The sequence below is a fragment of the Pipistrellus kuhlii genome, unplaced genomic scaffold (assembly GCF_014108245.1).
Source record: "Pipistrellus kuhlii isolate mPipKuh1 unplaced genomic scaffold, mPipKuh1.p scaffold_m20_p_5, whole genome shotgun sequence".
Classification (NCBI taxonomy): Eukaryota; Metazoa; Chordata; class Mammalia; order Chiroptera; family Vespertilionidae; genus Pipistrellus; species Pipistrellus kuhlii.
The window spans coordinates 38,958,148-38,977,952 of NW_023425551.1; the positions used below are offsets into that span (position 1 = coordinate 38,958,148).

The window sequence follows — 19,805 nt, forward strand, 5'->3', positions numbered from 1 at the left end:
AAAATAGATATGGAATTAATAACAGGCGCTATATGTTTTAATTCCTCCCAGACGGGAGTACCCTTGCCTGCAGCGGTGTTCCTGCCTTTGAAAGTCATCAGGCTGATTTGTCTGCTCTGGGTTATGATGCCACATGCTGCTCCACTGTCCCCCGCAATCAAAGGCTGGCAAAGATAGATTCCGGGCCATCGAGTATATTTTATAGATTGGCAGTTTTGATCTCCCTCCCCCACCCCAGGGGGGGAATAATCTGCATCCTAACAGCTTTCTATAGATACATCTGTCATTAAATATGCCATCCCGTATCAGCATCCGCGTTTAAAGCCAAGTTTCCCCTAACTTTGAAGCGCCACCGTCAGAGTGAGGACTCTCCGCCGAAATTGAAAATGAACGGCCCTGTCTCATACTTTTCTGCACTGTGACTTAAAGATATACAGCAGGTTCCCCCAAAGTCAAATAAGTCTTTAAAAACTGCCAGGAGGAATGAAAAGTTACCACCATGCTACCAGCGGTGAGCAATGCTTTCTATCATCAAGACAAGAGGAAAGCATTTTTCTTAAGCTTCCCGGCTCACCTTCCTACAAAGTGTTGTGACAAATGGAAGAGTGCGTGCCGGAGAGAGGATGACAGGTGACTGCCAAACAAGCACTCTTTGTCTGCACCACTGAGAATTTACCGGCTCCCAAAATCCACTCTGTTCAGCAGCAGCCGCTGGTCAATGTGCGTGGAGTCTATAAAACCATGTGTTTAGGAAAAACAACTTTCAATATTTGGTGATCAAGGTAGGTCACGTCTGGGAGCTCTGCTATTTTTTTTTCAAGGACAGAAAATACCTCTGTCGACAGAGTCCCCCACTAGCATAGCACCGTGATGCAAAAACTCAATGTGCCGGTGCCCTCGGGGGAGAGGCTCCAAGCTGGAATTCTGCGGGCCAGTTCAAGGTCGTGGAAAACCATCTCGGGTGCTCTGCACGTCTGCTGGAGGCCTGCAGTGCCCAGTTTCATGCTAGTTGAGGGGGAGAGTTTCTGGACAGGCTGTGCTATCAACAGGCTCCTTTATGACTCTGTTCTTGGGGGGATCATTTAACGTGGCCAAACTCAGGTTCCTCATAATCAACACGGAGGTGATGAGGTCTCTCACTGGTTTCAGATGAACCATAGTGCACGGTATAGAGGCAACCCATAAAGGTAAGTTTAGTTGGTTTATATAAATTTCTTTTTTTTAAATATATTTTATTGATTTTTTTTTTTTTACAGAGAGGAAGAGAGAGGGATAGTTAGAAACATCGATTAGAGAGAGAATCATCGATCAGCTGCCTCCTGCACACCCCCCTACTGGGGATGTGCACGCAACCAAGGTACATGCCCTTGACCGGAATCGAACCTGGGACCTTTCAGTCCGCCGCAGGCCGATGCTCTATCCACTGAGCCAAACCGGTTTCGGCTTATATAAATTTCATAAAAGGTACAAATGAGTATGTATGGAATATTGAAAAAATAACTAAGTATGTAATATTGAATTAATTAATAATGAACTAATTTTATATTGTGAAATAGATTGTTTATAACTTTTTTTCTCCAATAACCAGAATTACTGGCTGGCTTATAAGTAGGATATCAAAGGTTGTTTTCTTCAATAGTTTAAGCATCTCCTCTGTAAAATCACTCTAGTTTTCAAAAGACTAAAACTTCACACTTACAGTCTAATTATCAAAAGAATGATCTGATATTAGGTGTGAGTCCATATTAATCATTTTTTATAGAGTCAAACTCAATATTAGTCCTTGATAAAAGGGACATCATGGGAATATTTGCAATAAATGCAAAAATAAGCTTTTTATTATCTATTTTACAGATTAGACTGGCCATATTTTTGGAGTGTTTATAATGCTACATAAACAATTAAAGCCAAGAATCATTCTACTAAATTAGCATCGTGAGTAGAAGTATACTTAATCCATGCATTAAATTGAAACTAGTATCCATATTATTTCTGTCACACTTGAGCAAACCACACAAATGGATGGCTAATTAATATACTCAAAATCTGCAAAGAAAGTCTCAAATTTACAAACTATAAAGGAAGGGTTGATGCAGCTGAAAATAAACTGTATTTATGTTACCTAGAGTGAACAGATATAAACTTGTGACCCAAAATATGTAAAGTATGCCAAATGTGCTATTTTAAATTGGTGAAATAATAAACAAGGGTAAAATCTACCACAATGCAGATGTCAGCTGCCCTTCAAAATCTTAATAAAATCCCCTCTCCCATTCCTCATTTATCGAAAGCTGAAATCCTGCCTCCAAAGATTTCTGCATGTTCCTCACAGGGTTAACCTCTGAAGGTCACCTCTGCTTGTCTCTGTTGTCCTGGCTTAGCTGTGTTGTTGCTGGATCTTTTTATCACCCTCCTGCCATTTGCCAATTATTCAGCCCCCCCGCCCCCGCCATTTCTATGATGAAGCTTTAACCTTCTCTCCTCTTAGGAAGAAAAAAAATGACTTATTTCCCATATTATTAGGTAGAGGAATTTAGCTTACTATTCTACCTTCTTTTTCTAGATTCATCTAGAAACAAATGAATCAACTAACCAAAGGCTTTTCTCTTTTCTCTCCTGGAGAAGAATTCTGGAGTCAATGGGTTAGACATTTTTTTCCTAATTAACTAAGCTAACAATTTTAAAGGCTACTGGATGACTATCCTATATAATAAAAGGCTAATATGCAAATTATCCCCCCAGGAGTTTCACTGGGAAACTGGGAGTCCAATTGCTTGCTATGATGTGCGATGACCACCAGGGGGAAGAACATGGCAAGTGACCATCGGTGGCAGCAGGGTGCTGAGGGAGTGTGGGAAGGAGGGGGCGGGGAACCTGATTGGCTCTGATCACTGGTCAGGGCTAGGGACCTTACCTATGCACGAACTTCATGCACTGGGCCTCTAGTATTGTATAGAACATGTAATCCTTGCAGAAAACAATGTTCTAATCTAAACCAAATGCAGTTTAGAGTTAGCTCACTAAATTTCTTTTTAACTTTGTGTTACATTTATGGTTTAGAAACTGAACTACAGAACCACAGAAAGGAAGACATTATGTGGCTCTGTTCTGTGTCCTGTGAAAGGCGGTCAGTTAAACCATAAAAGATAATCAAATGATTGTTGATTCTAAACAGCTCTCCAGGTTTGACTGCTCTCCAGTGTATCATGTCATTTGGAAGTTCTTCTGACCATGTGGGCGTTTTGAGATCTTCGTTGCAGTGAAAAACAACTAGTTTGTGTGGTTTCATGGGAAAAACATGGCTTTTCAGAAGTCAAAAGCACAAATTCCAATTTTGTAAAATACTAACTATGTGATCTGAAAAATCATTTAACTACTTTAAGCCTCATTCTCTGAGCAGCACTCTGAGGGCAAACAAAATGCTATTTTTTCAGGGGAGCAAGTGAGGAGGAAAGCTTTGTTAATTATTTTGGAGAAAGTGGGTGATCTGATTGTTTGGCTTCCATCTTAGCTCAGTACTGTAGAGGGATTTAAAAAAAATATTTTTTACTTTTATTGTATAATGATTTATTTATTTTTTAAATATATTTTTATTGATTTCAGATAGGAAAGGAGAGGGAGAGAGAGATAGAAACATCAATGGTGAGACCTCCTGCATGTCCCCTACTGGGGATTGAGCCCACAACCTGGGCATGTGCCCTTGACTGGAATCGAACCTGGGACCCTTCCATCTGCAGGCCAATGCTCTATCTACTGATGCAAACCAACTAGGGCTTTTATATTTATTTTTAATAAAATTTATTGGGGTGACACTGGCTAATAAAATTATATAGGCTTCAAGTGTACAATTCTATGATACGTGGTCTGTATATTGCAGTGGTTTTGTTTCAATCTCTTTCAGATGGGGAGTAGTAAAGGTTGGGGCAGCAGTGAAAGAAGAGGAGAAGAAGTAACTGCCAAGGCAGCTGCTTGCTACCATGAAGCAACAAAGATGGATTTTAATGTTAGTGGACATTCCAGTTCTCAAGGAACCTGTAAGAGGACAGGCCAAGTGATGGAGCTCCAAACCTCTACCAGGCAGGTGACTTCATTTTGTGGGAGCCGCCTCTAGGGGCAGCAAAAAGACGCTGTCTTCTGTGCTCACTCCCTCAGCACACCTGGTTCTCCCTCAGCAAACCTTAGGCCCTTGACACTCACCTAACTGGAATCCCAGCATACTGACCTTCTTCCAGTAGTATCCTTGAGGTATTCCCACCCTAAAAACCATCCATCATGATTGAATCAAAGGATCTGCCTTCTCCAGTTCTCTGCTGAGCACGGCCAAAAAATAGGACATTTGCCATCCAAATATCCAAAAAATAGGATATTTGCCATCCTTTAAAAAAAAAAAAATCCCTCCTTTGACCTTGGATTTCCTCCTCTGGCTACTCTCTCTTCTCAGCCAAACTTATGTCCTTTTCTTTCCTTCCTACCCTCTTTTTTCTTCTTAAAGCCAAAATGCTATTTATTAATTTACAAAGAAAAAAATGTGCTGTCACATGAACAGAAGAAATATGTGTGTACCTAGAAACAGCACATTCTCTCCCTGTAGGCAGGAGCATAATGATCAGAAAATTGTCTGGTGAGCTCAGATACAGTTAGAAGTTTAGTCTAAAGTGGAAGCTAGAATGCAGTGGAAGCTAGAATGCAGTTTTCACTTCCTCGCTTTCCTTTTATGGCATTCTAGCCTCCAGTTCCTAGCATTGCATTCTAGTTTCAACCTTCTCCACTCCCCTGGCATGGCTTTCACTGAAATTACCAAGTAGCTCCTGACTGAGAAACGCGGAGGAGGTATTTCGGACCTGTAGTCGTGGATGCCACTCACCCGCCCTTCTGTAACATCCTTCATTCCCCTCCTCTGCATCCTCCTCCATAGTGTTTCCCAACCTCCCGCCCTTGTCCCCTTTCCAGAGCACCTCTTGCCCATCTGTCTCCTCACACTCCCCACCACCTCTGTGTATCTCACTAGATTTGCGGTGAGAACCTCCTCGCTTACACTTGCTCTGAGAAACAGAAGGCAAGACCCCCTCTCTGAGTCTGAGGGGAGGGTTTCTAAGGGAAGTGAGGAGGAGAGTGGAGAGAGGTCTTGGGGGGCTCTTGTTACCCGGTTCCTCCCACAGGGCTTGCTGCCCAGCCACAGACACAGACAAAGCGGACCGCTGAATCTGTCTACCACTGTGCTTGCCAGGGTGCAAGGGAATGACGGAAATGATTGGACCATGAAGCCCCAGCATGAGGACAGGAGGGCTCATGAGTAAGTAGGAAGTAGCCAATGGACCAGAGGCCTAGTTAGGCGAAAGGTGCTACAAAATTTTTCGAAATCTCTCATGCCTTTTGCACTAATTCCTCCCTGCTTTGCACTATTTCTGTACCTAGGAAAGACTTCTACCCTCACACAGAGCATCTGCTATACTAAAATTATTTTTTAAAAGTCTGTTCCCTCTGCTGTACTAAGAGCTCCAACATAAGACCTATGTCTTCCTCTCCTTTGTCCCTTCAGCACTAGCCGAATAGGACTTAATGAGCTAGGAACCTTGCTCAGCATCTCCTGGTCGGTAAGAAGTGGAGCAAGTTTCATGTGTGTGACCTTACTTAGTCTGTGACCTCAGTGCACCACAATCCAGCCTCTGCCATCCCATCTGTGAGTTCCCAATATTTTATAGACAATTTTTTAGATGCAAACACAGTATTTGCACAGATTAAAACTAATGCTATGGTGGTTAAAATAATGTTAAGGAAAATTTACATTGTTCTCATTTTAATGAATACTAGCAGAGCCAAAGCCCCTTTAGTAGGTTTGAATAAATTAAAGTTATTTAAAATGGGGCAATGCAAGCTTCACCTAAATTTACTCAAAATAAAACTAAACATATGTTCTAGAGAGTTAAAGAAGCTTTAACAACTGTTCTCTCATTAATGAAATATCTGCAAAAATCTTTGACTGTCAGCTCCTAGAGGACCGGAAGTATGTTTGTTGAATTAGTTTTATTTAACTATGAGCCAGCATTAGACTTAATAAGAATGTAGCATTCACCAAAGGAACAAGAAAGCACGAAACATTGCATTTGGATAAATGCAGTAACATTTGTCTTATTTTTATAGTTTTAAAGCACTGATTTTGTCATTACCTTCCCATTATCCTGATGCTTTTTGACAAAAATGAAAAGTTAAGTTGTTCTGCAAGATGAATTCAGGATTAACTTTCACTCACACACACACAAAAGGATCTTTTTAGTCCTTTACAGGCGATACCTTACAATGAAGAGCAGACTTTTCAAAGCACAACTGGAGGATATTTAATTCTTATTTTATTTCGGTATTGTGAATTTCAAGTAGAAATGATGTGCAGCATTTGTGAATTGGGTCGCAATGTCAAATATTACAGGAGCCTTGTAAAATATGACTATCTCTAATATTCTAAATCGAATGCTAATGGGCATATCCATACAGTCTGATTTTCTGAATTCATCTCTCCTTGTCTCACTTTAAAAACCATGAGAGGGTGTTCAAGGTGTCCTGACCCCAAAACGAATAGAGGAAAGGAAGGGGGTGTGAGGAGAAATAGGGCACCCTGAAAATTATGAGTCTCCGAAGAACATTCATTTTGTGTTCTCTGGCACAAAAATAAGGCCTAAATCCACATTCTGTAATCCTTACTACCTCTACCTCAGGCAAAGCGTTCAAAATGCCAGAAGAATGTCAATGATCCAATCCCCCATCAATTAAATTGGAAATAATTGATTATTTAGTAAAGGATAAGGAATAGCCTCAAATAGTTTCATCTGCTCCAATAAATCAGGGTAGCCCTTCGAAATCAGTGATAGTCAGGATGAAATATATCTGTCTTTTTAAAAAGGGGCCCATTGGCAAATCTTATTGCCCGCACTCCCTATGCATGGTTAGATCCACAATTAATTTATTACAAGCTGGGCTTGAAGAAAGAGGCAGCCGACTTAGAAATGTCACTAGTGATTTCCCCTTTTTTCTAATTAAAAGTACTGCACTATACACAGGGAAGCGGGTTTGTCATCTCAAGTACACAGTAGGGAGAAACAAACCTGAGAAAATTGTGATTGTTTTCATTAAGTATGGTTAACTCAGGCAGCGTACATTATTGCAAAAAAAAAAAAAAAAAAAAAAAAAAAGAACAAAGAAATATATTTATTTTTACAGTAGGGAAAAACAAAGTGATATAGCCATAAGGGCTGTAATAAGTTGATGCATTTAAGATAATGGAAAAGGGAATATATGGACTCGTATTGAAGTAGAAGTCAGCTTGATACCAGGTGATAGATCTAGCCTGTCTAAGGTAAGCTTCAGTGCCTTTTTAAGGCTCCACTAAAGAAAGTACTAAGTAAGTAGTTATATCCTTAAAACTATGTAAGGAAAACTCAAGCATTTTTTTTAAAAAGCTATAGTTTTGTAGTAAAAAAAAAAAAAATATTCATAAAACTATTTGTGAGAAATTCATGCAAAATTCAGAAGATGTTGTTAATGTAGGAATACAGTACATTAACAACATATGAAAACTAAATGAGTCAATGGAAGGAATATAAACTGGAAGAAAATATAAATTACATTAAGTTCATAAATTCATCATTGCTTTGTTATCCAAGTCAAGTAGAGATCTGTTCTTTCTATACCAAAGACTTATTTATAGCCAACTTTGAAGTTCCTTCAGCAGAGGGTTCTAGCCCTGGTAGTTATTTTCTTAGCTATTTATACTTAAAGAGAAAAGAACAAATCACCAGATGAGGCTTTTATTGAAATATATCTATATATGCTAACATGTACACTTATATATGTTTGTTTGGTATATAGGAGCAGTAATTGTTGGGTCCACCTCACTATCCTCTTCTTTATTTCATAATCTCAGCTTCATTCATTTATTACCAAGCACTTAAGCCCTGACATGAGCTAGGTTCTTCAAAGAAAATTGGTAAATGGAAAATAACTGAGGCATTACCCACAAAAAAAGCAAGAGTGGGCTTTCTCCTTCGTTACTGAGGACAGTGGAAGGAAAACATGGGCAGAATCCAAACAGATTTAGTTTAAATGCAAGGGAGAATGCTGTCAGAGAAGATGTTAAACAACCAGGGAAGATTGTTGGAGGAAACTGAGACGCATTCACAGGTGTACTTAAAAATGAGTGTTTCTTCTACCTGCAAATATCTCAGAATTACTCTTAGTACAGCAGGTCCTCAAATAACATCATTTCCTTCAATGTCATTTTGTTAGAATTTTGATGAGATGCCACAGGAACTTAACTCTTGTTTATATCAATCACCTATGGTAAAATAGATTTCCTTATATGTCATTTTGCTTAAAGTCACAGACCCTATTGATGTCATTTATTGAGGACTTATAGTATTTGATTTTCCTCTTTGACCTTGACATAGAAATTCAACAAGTTCTATTTGAGTTGTTTAACATCAAGTCAGGGCTTAAGTGCTTGAGTATCCTCCAACTAAGAGAAGATACAACTTTCTTCTCCAGTAGGCAAGGATTTCAAAGGAGAATATTTTAGGTCTTTTCAATAATAGAACTGGAAACACAGGTTGATAATGGGATGTTAATATACACGCCCCACAGACTTCTTCTGCACAAGTGAAAAGGCAGCCCTGGGGTGTTTGAAGAAGAATGTGGGTGTGGATGAAACAAGAGTGGAAAAAGCCAGTGCATAATTGCTGGAGCTAAGGTTATGGGTACATGAAGTTCATTATACTAGACTCTCTACTTTTTTTTTTCATAATCAAAAGGCTTTTAAAAAATGATGAAAAAAGGAAACTAAAATAATAATGCCTCCTAAATGATCAGAAAGAATGAAGACTAATTAGGAATGAAGGATTAGTATGACACAAGTAATATAAAACACTATTTTAGCCAATAGTTTCAATCCCTCAATGCACAGCCATCCTCTTACCCGGATATTCATTGCTATACTCATCAAAATGGGTTTACTGGGCTTTTATTTTGCCTGCCCTATCTTTGATGAAAGACTCAAAGTCAGGTAGCCCAGGGTAAAGGTAAAAGCAAAGGTGTGCAATACAGCTGAAACCGATTTGGCTCAGTGGATAGAGCATCGGCCTGAGGACTGAAAGGTCCCAGGTTCAATTCTGGTCAAGGGCATGTACTTTGGTTGCGGACACATCCCCAGTAGAAGGTGTGCAAAAGGCAGCTGATCGATGATTCTATTGTAACTCTCTGGTCGATGTTTCTAATTCTCTATCCCTCTCTCTTCTTTTGTGTAAAAAGTCAATAAAATATATATATATTTTTTAAAAAGGTGTGCAATACAACCCATGAATATCAAAAGCTGACAATCTTGGTTAAAAAAGAAAAAAAAAATTTCGATGGGCTATTAATTTCCATCTTGAATTTTTACTTCGCTAATCACTCAGAAAGTCATACCTAGTTCTGTATAGAGTCGGTACTCAATCAATGAATGTTATTGTATTTACCCACAAAATGGCAGTTCTGGCGCATTCATTCCATTACACATGGGCCACCCCACCAAAAAGCTTGACTTTTAAATGTATCCCAACCATGGAAGTGTTTTTTTTTTTTTTTTTTATGCATCCCACATAGGAGGTCTTTTCTTACCTGATATCCAGAGAAGACCATCCGCCACGTAGCCAGCGTGACAGGAGAGGGACCTGTCGAAGGACTGCACGAAGGTCCACTTGTTCTTCTTGGGACAGTATCTCTCCACGGTGGGCAGCACCTGGCGCAGCTCGTTCCTGCCGCCGACGGCGTAGAGGTATTCCTCCATGGCGCCCAGCACGAAGTGCTCCCGGCAGTTCTTCATGGGGGCTATCTCCGCCCAGGAGTTACTGCGGGGGTCGTAGCGGCAGGCGGTCCTCACGGCACACGTCCGGCCCGTGGCGTGCTCCACCTCCCCGCCCGCCACGAACAGGAAGTCCCCCATGACCGCCACGCAGTGGTGGCTCCTCCCCACGGGCATGGGCGCCAGCTCGCTCCAGTTGGCGATGGCCGCGATGAGGGCGTTCTCCTGGTCCACGGGGTTGAAGTACCGCAGCTCCTTGACCTTGCAGACCTCGCGCTTCTTCCCGCCGATGATGTACAGGGTGTCCGACTGGAACCGGGGCTTGGTCCTGCGGGTCTGCCACACGGGCTGCGCGTAGATGCTCTGGTGGTACTCCAGGGCCTCGTTGACCAGAGCCGTGGCGGTCTCGCTTGCCTGGACCAGGGGGTGGGACAGGGCAACGGTGTGGAGGGTGTCCACGTCCATCAGCCCAAAGCGGATGTACTGCAGGAGCTCGTCCATGTACTGGTAATGGCAGTTGTGTTCCAGCCACCTCACGGCTAGCTGAAACAGAGGGAGAGGAGGGGAGAGGGCGATACAAAGGTGAAAAAGAGAGCCTGAGCAAGGGCATATGGAAGGCCACTGGGTATTCTTTCAGACACTTGACATTTCTTTCTTACAAATCGTATTTTGATGCCTGTTGAGAATTCGCACCTCCCTGCATCAGCACAAAACAGAACATGAAAGAACTCAAGACACTGTTGTAGGCGCTAGAAACAATGTTAAACAACAGTGATGGGGACCTTAAGCTATCACTTGGAGTGAACAATAATCATTTTTTATTTTACTTTAGAAAATATTTTTATTGATTCCAGAAAGGAAGGGACGAAGGAAAGGGAGAGATGGAAACGTCAATGATGAGAGAGGATCATCAATTGGCTGTCTCCCACTGAGGATCGAGCCTGCAACCCAGGCATGTGCCCTGACTGGGAATCGAACATGATCTCCTGATTCATAGGTCAATGTTCAACCACTGAGCCACACCAGCCAGGCAATACCTGGCAATCACTTTTCAAAGAATAAAAATACTGCTGGGAGACAGCCTGGCCCCTTACATTTCATGCATAAGAGGCCTGGTACACCCCACCCCCAAGAAATGCCACTGGTGAGTGGTGTCATCACAGCTCAAGCAATATATGTCAGCCCAGGAGTCAAGGTGCTGTATCAATGTAAGTAATGTAAGAAAATATGTGATCACCCGAGACCACCGGGTACACGTGAGAGAAAATCAATATGACGCCGGTAGAATGATTTAGAAAGGAAAAGGACTTTTCCCCCTGCCCCTTCGGTTAGCATATCAGTCAGGAAGCGAGAGAAGAAAAAGGAAGATTGAAATCTATCAATTTAATTTTCTTTTGTCAATTAGTTTTCATCTTCAAGACAGTTGTTATTTGCCCATGTAAGATATTGGCAATTTGTTAGAGCCTTTCCCCCAGAAACAGGATAGAGAAGAGACTATCTTTGTACTATGAACAACGTAGCACAATGCGCAAGAATTACCTGGGGTTTCTGGTCAAAATGCAAATTCTAATTCAGTAGATGGGGTGGAGGGGATGGGGAGTCTACATTTCTAACTGCTTCCAGCTGGTGTGTATGCTCTGGGCCGCAGGCCACCCTTAGAACAGGAAAGTTTTAGATAGTTTCCCTCCCATTCACGAAATAGCAAATTGCTGCTCTCTTAGAGTAAATTAAGTATGTTGTTTCCAATTTAAGAAGGTTTAAATCAATGATGTCCAAGTAGGATGCTTTAGCAAAGATACAGGATACTTATAGCTTATTATTATGGGTAAGACAGCGTATTTCTTACATAGTAAGATGTGGGTAAGTTCTTACTATGGGCAAGGCAGCATATTTTGAGACCCTGGTTCTATTAAGGTCTATAACTCAACAGCTGATTCTGATGGCACAAGGCAAGTCACAGAAAATAGATAAATAAATATAATAGGCAAGTCAGAGATATATAGATAAATATATATAATAAATATAATAGATAAATAAATATAATAGTGTTATTGTACAGTTTTTACTTTCTTGAAAGTATAAAGAGGAAAAAAACCTCACTAAAACCATGGATAACTCTTATTTATCCAAGCAATGAAAGCACTGTCAAAAAATTAAAACAATGGGCTACGTCAAAATCACTTCTCCCCTGTGAACCCCACCTAGCACTCCCTATTCCCTGCCATGCTGCATTACAGGCAAGGCAAGGTGGCAGAGGGAATGCTGGAGCCCATTTAAGGGGTTTAGAGACTACCATAAGCAGAGGGCTGATTCATCATTGGGGCATCCTAGGATCCAAAGGCACAGTTCGCTTTGTAGTGTATTTTGATGGTTATGTTCTCAGGGAAGGTTGAAATCCTATTCTACCTTACTTATCCTGGTGTGATGACATCCCCATTACCCTGAACTCTAGCATATATCGACTGGGAGGGAAATGGAGCATTCAGTGCAAGTCTTATCTCCCTCTTTTTGGTGAAATAGCCAGCAAGAATGGGAAATAAATAAAGGATTCAGTCTGGGAGGACACAATAAAGAGTACTTAGGAGCCTAAGCCGGTTTGGCTCAGTGGTAGAGCGTTGGTCTGCGGACTGAAAGGTCCCAGGTTCGATTCCGGTCAAGGGCATGTACATTGGTTGTGGGCACATCCTCGGTAGGGGTGTGCAAGAGGCAGCTGGTCGATGTTTCTCTCTTATCGATGTTTCTAGCTCTCTATCTCTCTCTCTTCCTCTCTGTAAAAAAAAAAAAATCAATAAAATATATATATAAAAAAAAGAGTACTTAGGAAAGATGACCATTAGGCAAGATGTTTCCTTAGCCATCTGAAACACAGGGCACTGTCACCTCCAAGGACCACGGGGCATCACCCAAGCACCCTGCCTGATGCAATCTAGTTTATCTTATCTTAGTGGTGACATGTTGCTTCCTAAGGAAGCATTTGCTACAGCTTATTTGTACCTCAACTCATCTCATCCTCAGATCCTCAATGAGAACAGTGGCTGGTACGTAGTTGGCTATAAATATTTGTTGCATACACTGAAAATTCCTAGGATGTTCTCAGGCTATTTCTCATATTTCTCTGGAACAAATAATATCAATTCTTATATATTTTTATTTATCTGTCACTAGGCTTCAATTTCCTAATTTATTTTCTCATCTTTGTATCTTCCCTATATAAAGTCCTCATAAGCTCTCAACTCCACATGACAGTGTACAGTGTATACACAGTTCTTGTTTTACTCCCTCAGGTAGTTGGTACCACCACATCTCTTTGAGATTCTTGGCAATGCAATAACCACTGTAGTCTTTTAAGCCCTCAAATAAATAATAAGATACTAGGGCAAGAAGAAACTTTAGAGTACATTTGGTTCAAGCATCTCAAGACAGGGCTTTTGATCCACGGCTGGGAATTCATGGATGTGGAGGGCTGATTGTATGCATTGTTTAATGCCATTTTATGTAAGGGACATGAGCATTTGTAGTTTTTGGCATCCTTGGAGGTACCTGGAACCAATCCTCCATGGGTACTAAGGGAAAACTGTAAGTAAGTTATGGGCCGTCAAAATGTATATGTAGATTTTCAACTGTATGGGAGGTCAGCACCCATAAGCCCCACAATGTACACGTGTCAACTGTATCTATGCCTTTTACCAAAGCAGTTCTCATCAGATGAGTTTTTAACCAACACTAACAAAAGATAAAGTGCTCATAGCATTGTCTGAAAGCAAAAACTATTTCACAGAACTTCTCTGCCAGAGCTGAGTAAGCAAAGACTGATATTTTTGCCCACAGCCTTATTCCGCCTCTTTGCCAGGGGTAGTTGTAATCGTTTTCCTACTTAAAACTTGGTTGCAGATAGCTTTGTTGTAGGGCACATTGAGCCCTCCCTGTGGCAGGAGCACACATGGCTATCTCCTTGCCAGTCCTGTCATGCCACTGAGATAAACCAGGCACCAGTCTCCCCTCGGTGCCCATAAGGCAGCATGCATTCCACAATTTCAAAAAGGGATAAAGGAAGGCCACAGGAGCAAACCAGCAGAGACCTGGCATTCCTGAACCTCCACCAAAGCGCCAGGCATGTCAAAGAACTCTTGGGCCACAAGGAGTGGGAAGCCACAGAAGTGCGCTTTAGTAGGATGAGGGATGATGCCTAAATAGGATTTTTTTTGTTTGTTTCTAAAAGGTAGCAAGCATACTCTCCATCTTCTAATATATGCCCTCCAAGGGAAGTTGCATGGACTATTTTATAGATTATTTTTATAATCCCTTAAATTCTAATAAACAGAAGCATAAAACTTTAACAATATACCGTTTTATTATCACACACACAGCTTCTTCAGATGATGAATATAAAAAGGACCCCAAGAGCCAGTGAGCAGAGGTTAAACTACACAGAAGCTCATCTCTGTAAGGTGAGTCACACAAGGTCCAGATAGTGACATATTAAACCAGAATCATGACTGCCACAGAGAGAACAATTCATGTTACTAAATAAATGCACCGATTTTAGAGTCATATTCTCTTCTTTGTGACCACGTGAAAATTTTCTGTTCAGAAAGACAGCATTCTCAAAAAAGACAACATCCCTATAAAATCCAAAAGCACCAGAAACTAGGGACTCGGGACCAGAGCATTTTCCTCCACCAGAACAATGGAAACGTTACCATGGAGGAATATTAAAAATTATATCAGTGCTCACTTGAGTGCTATAATTAAAATCGTGTCAACATTCTGCTTGTAAAACACATTTTTGAAGGGAGGTTGCACATTAACCATTATAGCTGACTACAGACTTATGTCAGACACCTAGGCTGTTTTTTCTCTAAGAAATACATTTCAGTAGAATCAAATCTGATGAGGCCCCAGGTTCATGTTCTATCAGAAAAAAACGATCTGACAGATTTTTAAAAGAATGTTCAGCTTAGCAGATATGATAATAACATATGTCCTTTCATTGTTCATTTAAAACTTTATAAAGTTGGGAGACAGACAAATGTTCTTATTTTTATCTTCAGAATAAAACGTGTGCCTGATAATACTCCGGTTTCTCTTCAGATTACATAAATCCTTTGTGATTTACAACAGATTTCCAGGAAGAGGAGCAGTTATGAGGTGTTTTTTAGAGATCTAAAAACAAAACAAAACTTGATGTATACAACGTATTCTCAAATGGCTCAGAAAACAGTGCCCTCCCCTTCTCTCCCTCTCTGCTCCTATATATATCAATACTATATCCTGTATATATGCTCCTACTACATATATATCTTCTATCTATCTATCTATCTATCTATCTATCTATATATATATCTATGGATTGATAAATAAATATCTAGTGAGAGAGGGCATATGATAAAGCAAATGAGGTAATATGAAAATTATATGGGTTTCTGTGTATTCTTTTTTTATTACTGCAACTTTTCTGTTTGAAATTATTTTTAATTAAGAATTGAAAGAATAAAATATTTGCCTAGTAATCATCTTTATTCATATTTTTCAAATACATGCTGCAAAGCATTGAAAGCAAGAGCTCTCGCAGTCAAGGGAGTCTCTTACTCATAGTCAGGGACAAACCATGGGACTGGAAGGACCACAGTAATGACCATGAGGCCTGCTACATTTAGACCCCAGGTATTTAGGAGGACAAATAAAAAGTGCCATGGGTTGTCCTTGGATTTAGTCTTATAACAAAAGAGGATTTTTGAAAGGTGCATTGTATATCAAGATGAAGAGGAAATATAGGAAAAGAGATGAGGTTAGTGTACTGTAATGTCCTGTCTACCTATGAGAATTAGCCACCAATTTAAACTGATTTCTGAAAAGTCAATACAAAGAGCAGCATGAGTACGTGGCTGACATTGACCAGTCACTTTGCTTCTCATCAGTAAAATGAGTGAGTTGATGAGAAAGTTTCTTCAACCTATAGGATATATGGCACCTATGGACCCACCAAAAAAGTAATATTTTAAAGTAGAATCCTCTAAATTTCTTATTAATGGGAGAAGCAACCAAAATTAATCACTGTGTCTAGTATCCCATGCACATTTCCACAGCATAATTTTTTTAAATTTTATTTATATTTTTAGAGTGTTTTTTTTTTTCTTTATTGTTGAAAGTATTACATATGTTCCCTCTCCTCCACTGACTCCTGCTGGCCCACCCTCACTGCTCCCCCCCCCCCAGGCCTTCACCACACTATTGTCTGTGATATGAGTCATGCATATAATGCATACAAATTCTTTGGTTAATCTCTTCCTATTCAGCCACCCCCACCTTCCCTCTGATATGTAGTGTTTTTAATTGTGTGTTTACTTTACAATTTAAATCTGAGTTTGCAGGACTCTTATTTTCACATATATTTACCCAAGCATTTGGGATGTGAACCTACAATCAGCATTGTTTTCTACCCTTTTTTAATTTTCTGTTCTACTCTTTTTCTTATTTTCTATTCTGGTGACAATCTCATATGAGCTCTAAATGTCCAGTTGGTCAATGACAGGTCTATTTCTATTTGTGTGTGTTTTTTTTAATTATTATATTTGTCTTTATAATTTGTCAGCACAATTCGCCATAGCTAAGATTTGGAAACAGCCTAAGTGCCCATCAGTAGATGAGTGGATTAAAAAAAAAACTGTGGTACATCTATACAATGGAATACTATGCTGCAGTAAAAAAGAAGGAATTCCTATTATTTGCAACAGCATGGATGGAACTGGAAAGCATTATGCTAAGTGAAATAAGCCAGTCAGAGAAAGAGAAATATCACATGATCTCACTCATCTATGGGAAATAATGAACAACATAAACTGATGAACAAAAACATATTCAGAGACAGGGAAGCATCAATCAAACTGCCAAACCTCAGAGGGAAGGTGGGGGAGGGTAGGGGTAAGGGGGAGAGATCAACCAAAGGACTTGTATGCATGCATATAAGCCTAACCAATGGACACAGACAACAGGGAGGTGAGGGCATGAGTGGGGGGTGTGGGGGTGAGAAGGTAATGGGGGGATGAGGACACATATGTAATACCTTAATTAATAAAGAAATTTAAAAAAAGAAATGCAACTCATTCTAGGTACACTTAGGAAATGTACTGGAGGAATATTAATATGTATAAATGTATTATTCAAATTCCCCAGGTTTATACAGGGTAACATTGGGGAAAAGAGCTCAAAGCTGTATTCTACAAATCCACAGCACAGTTTTGTAGATCTCTTTTTAGAAAATGAAATGATGTTTTTGGTCTATAATTCTGTACTCACCAGAAATGCAGGCATGCGTGTGTACACATCCTACTTACACCTAGTGTTTTCCTCCCTGGAACAACTCTGTTCAGATCATATCACTGCAGTGAGTAGCTAAAATCATCCCAGTCAACGGACATATTTTACATTTGTACAGCAACTGCTTCAAGGTACTATCTACTTAGAATCCCAGAATAAAATTTTATATATGAATGCAAATATTTTTTAAACTACTAATATAAATTTTTACCTCAGGATCACCTTTACTTAAATATGCAATTCCCATAATAGTATATACAAAGCTTTTGAGATAGGGAAAATATCCCATAGGACAAGAAAGGCAACCACCTATGCCACCTATGCCAGCAATGTTGCAGGGAAAATTAAACCCATTATTGCTCTCCTCGTACTTGAGCAGAATACAGGAGCAATTAGAAATAACTTCCACCATGGACGGGTGGTTCAAGTTGGTTGGGCATTGGCCCATGCATTGAAAGAAGGCCGTTTTGATTCCTGGTCAGGACACATACCAGAATTTTGGACTTGACTGATCCCTCTGGTGATGTGGGGAAAGGGGGCAGGGGGAAGGGGCAGTACTTGCATGAAGCAGCCAGTCAATGTTTCAATGTTTCATTTTCACATTGATGTTCTCTTTCTCCCTCTCCCTTCCTATATCTCTAAAAATCAATGGAAATCTTTTTTTTTTCTTCAAAAAAATAAATAACTTCCTATACTTGCCCTCCAATGCCCTGATAATAGTTTCTGAGCCAAACGATAACATTTATCCATCTAATTACTGATGGCATCAGAGTATTACTTGGTACTGGACTAAAATGAGACTGCTCAATAAAATGTTAGTGTCTCCCATATTTATATATGATGTTCTTCTGGATGTAAAAGAGTCTTAACATGTGGTCAGGGAGATATGAAGTTCAGATTAGAACAACACTGGAAAATAAGAGAAAGCCAGCTTGGTCAATAGAAGACAATCCCATTGGCAACAGGAACTAAATTGATCCCACATGGCTTACATGATTTCGCATTAATTCCCCAGCTAATTCATGCAATGAGGGTGCATTATCAGGGCGAAGCCAGCCAAAATGGCCATGGGCATCCAGATGCTTTTTCCTACCACTAATTGGTACATGCCCATGAAGGTGAACGTGACACAGTGAAAATGAGGCAGGATCTGATGTCAAAAGTCCTGTTTCTGCACCTTTATGTGTTTGAGCAGTTATGAAAAAGACAAACAACTTGCTGTTTCATCATCTGTAAAGCAAGGATGATGTTAGTTACGTCACAAGACTGAATACCATGTCAAAGTGGTTGGTAAAATCTGACATTTAGACAACATACAGAATTAATATAATTACAATGTACCACCAAGAGATGGTGCTAATCCTCAATTCAATTACCCTTTTGAATTCATGATAAAGCCAGCACATTGCTGTGTAATACTGATGTAGATTTTGAGAGATTACTATAGTTAATAGAAATGTGCTACACAGGTATTAAATACTTCACATGTTACAAAGTGATAATAAAGTAATAATAAAAATATGGCAGATTATCTGATGCAGATTATAAACTTGTCCTTATGATGAGCCTATTTTCATACAAATGAATTCAATAATTTAAGGTCTGCAGCTTTGTTAAATCCAAAGTGAGAGAAGCATGAATAAAGGAATGAATAAATGAATGAATGAATGGAGAGACAGAGACATAAACCCACTTATCTCTGCATAACACTTAGTGTATATTTAGTTCCTTTACGTGGCTTGAGTCTCCTATTAAAAATACTTGAATTTGTGTCCGAGTTCCCTCAAATCTAAACTCATTTAACTTAGTAGCAAGGAAAAAATATATATAAACTATCTGCCTTAAGAAAATGAAAATAATGACTGATTGAGTTGATTACTTTTCATTTTGTTTTGTTGCTCTGGGGAAAATGAAATAACTATGAATCTTTTATTTTAGTTTTTTTCATTCACTTATTTCTCAGATTTTTAATGAGTGTCTATTATGTATCAGGAACTTACTTGATAAGAAAGAAGATTCTAATACGTATACATAGTCTTACTTGCCATTCAATTCAGTTCATAAAAGGCTTACTCTTGACCTTTATGGTCTTAATGTATTCCTGTAAAATAGATTTACAGAATAAGGAACTGGGGAAAGAAAAAAACCTGCAAATTTGGGAGTTTCAGCCTATTGTAGGCAGATTTTCAGATACAAGTCAAACCCATCTTTTTATGTTCACAATTCCCTCATAAGGTCTTTTAAATATTGCTGGTACATTTATAAATGTTATGTTTTTTTAAAAAGCTGTTTAATTTGTAAACATGCCCTGGAGCATCCTGAGAGCATCGCGCTCTTGACTATTTCTTTATGAACTAATTCAATAATAATGAACCAATAGCAGGTTCGCTACACACATACTCCCTCCTGAAATTAAACTTTTAGTGACCAAAAGGACCTCACAGGCTCAAGCAGCAGCCTAAGGCCACAGACACAGAGAAAGTCGGACTCTTCACACAAGGGGTATGATGATTAATTTGGATGTCCAGGAAGTATCTACTAGTAAGCTGCACTGAAGGTTTGATGTTGGCAGCCTCCAAATAAAAAAGAAAAGAATCCTCAAAGGCCACTTTAAACATTAATTTATAGCTCCGGAGTGCAGAGCTTGGAGTGGGGAGCTCGC

General features: G+C 39.7%; 1 protein-coding gene across 4 annotated transcripts in view; it reads right to left on the minus strand.

Annotated features, from left to right (window-relative positions):
• KLHL32 (kelch like family member 32) overlaps positions 1 to 19,805 on the minus strand; it is a 169,073-nt gene that overhangs the window by 19,994 nt on the left and 129,274 nt on the right. For all 4 annotated transcript variants that reach the window (XM_036415116.2, XM_045572696.1, XM_045572695.1 and 1 more), the window contains one exon: positions 9,643 to 10,369. In XM_036415116.2, coding sequence (XP_036271009.1) covers positions 9,643 to 10,369 — 727 coding nt within the window. The remainder of the gene's footprint in view (positions 1 to 9,642; positions 10,370 to 19,805) is intronic.